The 6,464-nt window shown below is 42.0% G+C and overlaps 1 protein-coding gene across 7 annotated transcripts in view; it reads right to left on the bottom strand.

The window, feature by feature from the left end:
• heatr5a (HEAT repeat containing 5a) overlaps positions 1-6,464 on the bottom strand; it is a 42,247-nt gene that overhangs the window by 26,093 nt on the left and 9,690 nt on the right. For all 7 annotated transcript variants that reach the window (XR_013287538.1, XM_077538701.1, XM_077538706.1 and 4 more), the window contains exons 10-18: positions 5,922-6,172; positions 5,747-5,858; positions 3,636-3,788; positions 3,460-3,559; positions 3,270-3,379; positions 1,894-2,066; positions 1,662-1,816; positions 1,464-1,569; positions 1-17 (exon numbers count right to left, since the gene is read on the bottom strand). The exon at positions 1-17 is cut by the window's left edge and continues 174 nt beyond it. Coding sequence is in view for 6 of the 7 variants with exons in the window: in XM_077538701.1 (XP_077394827.1) it covers positions 1-17; positions 1,464-1,569; positions 1,662-1,816; positions 1,894-2,066; positions 3,270-3,379; positions 3,460-3,559; positions 3,636-3,788; positions 5,747-5,858; positions 5,922-6,172 (1,177 nt within the window). In the remaining variant the exon portion in view is untranslated. The remainder of the gene's footprint in view (positions 18-1,463; positions 1,570-1,661; positions 1,817-1,893; positions 2,067-3,269; positions 3,380-3,459; positions 3,560-3,635; positions 3,789-5,746; positions 5,859-5,921; positions 6,173-6,464) is intronic.

Here is a 6,464-nt window from a genome sequence, read left to right as displayed (position 1 = left end):
CGGACGCTGCTTGGGTCCTGATAAAACAACAACAACAACAAAAAAGTTTAAATTAAGTCATGTCTATAATGTTACACTTCAGGAATAAATTGAATGGAAAGCATTACATTATTTTTTTTTTATTGCTTTAATTCAGTGGACAGTGTGCTGCACCTTCTGGTGTGAGCATCTTGGCCACCAGGGAGCAAAATCTCTTGCTTCAAGCACTGATTCGCATATGTGAAATTTTTAAATATATTTAAAAAGGATATGTAAATATTTCTTTAAAAAAAAAAATGAGTTCATAAAATGAAATTTTATATTATTCAGTAGGCTATTCTATTTCAGTTTCCATAAAAAAAATTAAAAAAAAAAACAGCATTTCCCCCATACACAGAATGGTTTGACCCAACTTGTCATAAGCCACCTAGAATAATATCACCTGTCAATCACTTGAAAACTTTATTTAAAGTTTAATTATTTCTTTTTGAGAACAGACCTTTACTACGATCCCGGAAGGTAACAATTTTTGTTGATAATAATTTGTATGTGCACCAGTGTTTTGGAATGTTCATTTTAGTTCGTTTTTTATTTTGTCTTGAGTTTTTGTTTTTTTTGTTTTTGAGTTAGTTTTAATTAGTTTTCAGGGTGGTTCTGTTAGTTTTAGTTTAGTTTGAGTTAGTTTCAGTATTAGTTTTAGTTGAAAAAAATGTGTATGACTTGTGCGCAATATTTAAAAACGAAGGATATTTTTGCTATAATTAGCTTTAGTTCATTTTGTAAACATAAAATGTCATTTCAGTTAGTTCTTTTTTTTTTAAACATTTTGATTTTTAATTCTATTTTGTTAAATTGTTTTTTAAATTTTAGTAGTTTTTCTTGTTAGTTTTAGTTAACTAAAATAAAATAACCTCATAAAATAATAAATAATAAAAAATATATTAAAAAAATAAATAAATAAAAATAAAAATAAATAATAAAATAACTAATAAACAAAATTGTGTTTGGAATTTTAGTTTTATTTTTTTTCCTTAGTTTTAGTTAACTAAAATAACCTTGATGTGCACAAATCTTGATTTATTTATTTATTCATTCATTCATTTTTGTCTATATCTTTTTATTTCCAAATTGTTCAAGAGACCACAAAAATACACACACACACACATATATATATATATATATATATATATATATATATATATATATATATATATATATATATATATATATATATATATATATTATTTTTTTTTTTTTCCAATCAGAAATGCTTTGTGCTGGTTCGGGGGTATTTGACTGAAAAAAAATGTTTATTTTTTTGTTATTGTTATTTATTTATTTATTTTGTTAGGTTTGTTCATCGTACCTTAGTTATATGATTTTAATTGTTTTTTTTTTTTTTTCTTACAAATGTGTCTTTGTTTAAAGTTGTTCATGTAAACGTCAGCTCATATCTCACTGGAAATGGAAAGACGGCGTCGTACCTTGAGCAGACTACAGAGGGCAGCGCAGACATGCATCCGGACCGCCTGCTGTCGTTGGCTCTTCAGCTGTTTCAACGTCTCCACAAACTGCTCCAGAATTTTCGCCCTGGTGCGCAACCAAAGCGGACAAGCGCGTGAGGCGCCGCGGCCAAAACGGATCCTTGTTGCGTTCGACGTGAGAAAAAAAAACAAAAAAACCTCTGGGCAGAGATGATGTGCGGGAAGAGGAGTCCGAAGAGGCGGCTGGCGGCGGCGGTCACAGTGGCGGCGGGAGGAAGAGGTGCGGGAACCTCGTGGCCGCCGTCGCAGAGAGAGAACGGGTCGTTGTCCAGGGAGCCTCCTGCGCCGTTCACCTGCTCTCCAAAGATTGGCGATAAAAAAGCTGATAAAAAAAAAAAAAATGGCCGCCGGCGTTGAAGCAGCACCTCACCTGATCCTCAAGGTATCTGTGGCCGCTTTCGTGGAGGGCGGGGCCAAGCAGCGGCAGGTCGTCGCGGTGACAGAGGGACGGCAGGAAGGCGAGCTCCAAACACGGCGGCTGGTTGAGGTTCTCCGGGGACAGCAGATCCGAGACCAGCTGCTTCATCACCAAACCAAAACTCTCTGACGGGTATAGGGATCAAGGTTAGTTTATTATTAGTTTGTTTATTATATTTTACTATGTATTTATTTTTATTTATTTATTTTTATTATTAGGTTATTTTATTTTAGTTAACTAAAACTAATGAAAAAAAACTAAAACTAAAGTTCAAAAAAACAATTTCATTAACGAAATAAAATCTAAATGAAAATGCTTTTGAAAAAAAAACGAAAACAAACTGAAATGACATTTTATGTTTACAAAACAAACTAAAACTAACAATAATTATAGCAAAAATGTCTTTTGTTTTTAAATATTGTGCACAAGTAATACACATTTATAAAAAAAAACTAATACTGAAACTAACAAACTAAACTAAAACTAATAAAAAAAACTAACAGAACCACCCCGAAAACTAACTCAATTAAAAAAAAAACTTCATTTCACAATCATTTCTATTTACATTTTATTATTTATTTATTATTTATTATCATTTTATAAAGTTATTTTATTTTAGTTAACTAAAATTAACACAAAAAACTATAATTAAAATACAAAAAACAATTTTGTTAACATAATAAAATAAAAACAAAAATGCTTTTCAAAAGACAAAAACTAACTGAAATGACATTTTATGTTTACAAAACCATATGATCATTATCGTGATATTGTAGGGAGGTTGGCGATAGAAAAAAAGGTCACAAAAAACGCTAATACTAAAGAAATAAAAAAATAAATAGGACTAACAATATCCAAACATCACGATACGATATCACGATATGAAGGTCATGATTTGATTATTATCGTGATATTGTGGTAAGTTGGTAATATATATATATATATATATATATATATATATATATATACACACAAATGAGCTGATACAAAAAATGAATCTAAAAATACTTGAAATATTATTTATAAAAAATATATAAATATTGCACACATGGAGATCCTCCACATATTGACTCGATTCATAAGCATATTACGCTCCATTTCATCCATTCGCGTGGATTGGAAACATAGAAGGGCCAAAACATGCCTTATGAAAATTAAACTGCACTAAAAAATGAGCCACCAGAGGGTGCTAGAACTGCACAAATGGAAATCAACCTGACTTTTTTTTTTTTTTTTTTTTTTAATATTGGGACATGATGACGATGACAATATACAGTATTGTGACAGTTTTAATATGGCGAGATCACAATATTGCTTATATCACTAACCTTGGTAGACGTGCGGCGGCAGCGCAGCCAGCAATTGGTAGACTCGCAGTCGGTAAAGCAGCGTCCACGTGGTTATTCCGGAACCGTACGAGCCGACCAGGACAGGAAGCCTGCAGACACAAACCAAGAAGAGGGAAAACGGTCGGGACTTGGTTTTGGGTCGACGCACGGGAGGGAAGGAGGGACGCACTTGGGGAGGAGGCCGACGGCACAGGTGACGGGTGTGAGAAGGTGTCCGATCACGTCGTCCGTCAACATGTCATTGCAGTGGAGCAGCAGCGTGGTCAGGGCTGACCGCACACACAAACACGCACTTGAACGCACAATTCGACACGTCATGGACAACGAGGCGCACGTGGCACTGACCGGCGAGCGCCCCGGCTCGGCCCTCCAGCGTCACCTTCCACGTGAAGTAATCCCCTCTCCTCAGCTCCATCTCCTGCTCGCGGAGGGAGGCGGGGAAGACGCAGCGCCACAGCAGGACCAGACGGGGGAGGTGCGGAGACACAAATGCCGAACCTGAACGCACACACGTTTGTCTTTGTATCATCATGGGGACTTCTCATTGACATAACCCAGTGCTTCTCAAATAGTGGGGCGGGCCCCCCCAGGCGGGCGCGAGGCTTCGTCAAGGGGGGCGCGTTTGACCTCGGGGAACATGCATTTTTATTTTTATTTTATTTTTATTTTTTTACTGTCTTAGAATAAAGTGCAATTGCGCCTCCACCACATTAGGGGGCAGTGGCGCTCTCATTGGCAGAGTGTGCGCAGGGAGCATTCGCTCGGTGGTGTAGGGGTTTTGTTTGCACTGAGCATGCGCGCTTTGCACACAGCACAGAGTATAAGTATGAAGTGTAGGCACGAAGTGTAGCAGACCCTCAAGCGACACCATGAAAAAATATTTAACAGGGATGAGAAGACAGGCGGAGAGAGACGGAGATAAAGAGACAAAAAAAAGTCGCCCAAAAGCTAAGATGAGGAAATATGACGAAGCGTATCTGGGGCGAGATGCTTTCTTCTTCCTAGGGGGGGCATGACAGAAAATAACCGAGAAGCACTGACATAACCCAATTGAACGCTAAACTCTAAAAGCAAGTCTTGACTCTGCAGAAGAGGTGTGAACTTGTGGGGACCACCCACCAAAATGTCCCCACAAGTGGAAGTTGGAACACAGGCAGTAGTGGCCGGAAATGGCGCTGAAGTGTGAAACACATAAGTCAACAAGTACGTGGCATCTACAACTCATTGGGAACAATCCTGACAATAAGAAAAATATGTTGCTTTCTCTCTCTCTCTCCCCCTCACTCTCCCTCTCAGGGTTTGCCTAACCCGAAACCTCTCTCCACTCCCCTCTCTCTCACTGACTCCCCCCTCTCTCTCTCCCACTCCCTTTACCCCCTCACTCCCCCCACCCCTCTCTCTCCCTCTCTGTCTGTGTGTGTGTGTGTGTGTGTGTGTGTGTGTGTGTGTGTGTCTCTCTCTCTCTCTCTCCCCCTCCCTCTACCCCCTCTCTCTCCCTCACTTACCCCAGTATCTCTCTCTCTCCCCCTCCCTCACTTCCTCCCTCTTTCCCTCTACCCTCCCTCTCTCTTCCCCTCTCTCTCACTCTTTCTTCCCTCTCCCTCACCCCTCTCTCTCTCTCAATCACTTCCCCCTCGCTCTCCCTCCCTATACACCCTCACTTCCCCCTCTCTAACTCTCCCTCCCCTCTCTCCCTCACCCCTCTCTCACACTCCCTCTCTCTCTCTCTCTCTCTCTCTCTCTCTCTCTCAACCCTCTATGCCTCTCTCTCTCTCCCCTCTCTCTCTCACTTCCCCCGTCCCTCTGTCTCTCTGCCCCCCTCCCTCACTTGCTCCCTGTCGCCCTCACTCTCTCCCCCTCACTTCCCCCTCTCTCTCTCATCCTCTCTCTCATTCACTCCCCCCTCGCTCTCCCTCCTTTTACACCCTCACTTCCCCCTCTCTAACTCTTCCTCCACTCTCTCACACTCCCTCTCTCTCTCTCACCCTCACCCCTCTCTCTCTCTCTGCCCCCTCCCTCACTTCCTCCCTCTCTCACTCTCTCTACCCCCTCTCTCTCACTTCCCCCTCTCTCGTACCCTTCCCCTCTCTCGTACCCTTCCCCTCTCTCTTTCTTCCCCATCTCTCTCCCTGACCCTCTCTCCTCCCTCTTCCCTCTCCCTCCCCCAGAAGAGATGTTAATGTCACTTTGCATTGTTGAGTAATGACACAAAAACACATTTACATGGTGAACTGCAAAGTGTTGTGATTTTAGACTTAGGTTGCTTTTTGTTAACTATAATAACCTCGCTCCTATATACGTAGTTCTCGGTCTTTTCCTTCTCAGCAACTTATTTTCATATACATTTGATGTATTGAGGAAAAAACTTAGAATGGACTTGTTGGGGCCTTTGAAGCGATGCATCCGGTTTGTTCAATGAAAAAAAAATGAAGGGCATGCAAAGTGAACGGCGCTACCCAGAGTGCAGAAGGAGGCGACGAGCATCCAGCCGGCCTGCGTCCTCTGCAGCGCGATGCGACTGTTCTGAGAGGCCGAACGCAGCAAGTCCTCCGCCAGATCCACCATCACCTACGCACATAATTTTTAGAGCGCAATGCAGACGCCGCCGCCGCCGTCAGCGAGTTCGCCTACCCTGCCCTTGGCGTGCGGGATTCCCAGGGGGCAGTGCTGCACGGCAGCCATCAGGGCGGCGACGGCGGCCCCGTATCCGGACACGGCCTCGGGACAGGACTTGAGCGCCGCCAGACGCTCGGCGCAGCGATCCAGCAGCGGCGAGCATTGCGACGGCGTCGCCACAGCGACGCAACGCAGGCACCAGGCGGCAGCCAGGCGGGCCGATGACATCGGGTGAAGGAGGATCGACACCAGCGAGTCCACGAGGCCTGAGCGCGCACACAAACGCATAAGATTATTAACAAGGGTCGGACATCCAAACTATGTAGCTTGAGATACAATTTTATTTTTTTTATTTTTTGCTTTATATTGTGGACAAAAATTTGAGACAGATCGCTGTATGGTGTAACGCTGAACCATAAATCGAATATGAACTCATTCACTCCCAGCCATTTTCTCTGAAGCAACCCTGGCACTTTGACTGGATTTTGGACTGATTTTGCAAGGCCCACAGAATATTGTGTTCTATTGCTATAAAAACATGGAACCTACCAAAAGACA

The sequence above is a fragment of the Festucalex cinctus genome, chromosome 12 (assembly GCF_051991245.1).
Source record: "Festucalex cinctus isolate MCC-2025b chromosome 12, RoL_Fcin_1.0, whole genome shotgun sequence".
Lineage (NCBI taxonomy): Eukaryota > Metazoa > Chordata > Actinopteri > Syngnathiformes > Syngnathidae > Festucalex > Festucalex cinctus.
The sequence above is the reverse complement of the archived record's forward strand: the minus strand, read 5'-3'. Positions and strand labels throughout refer to the sequence as shown.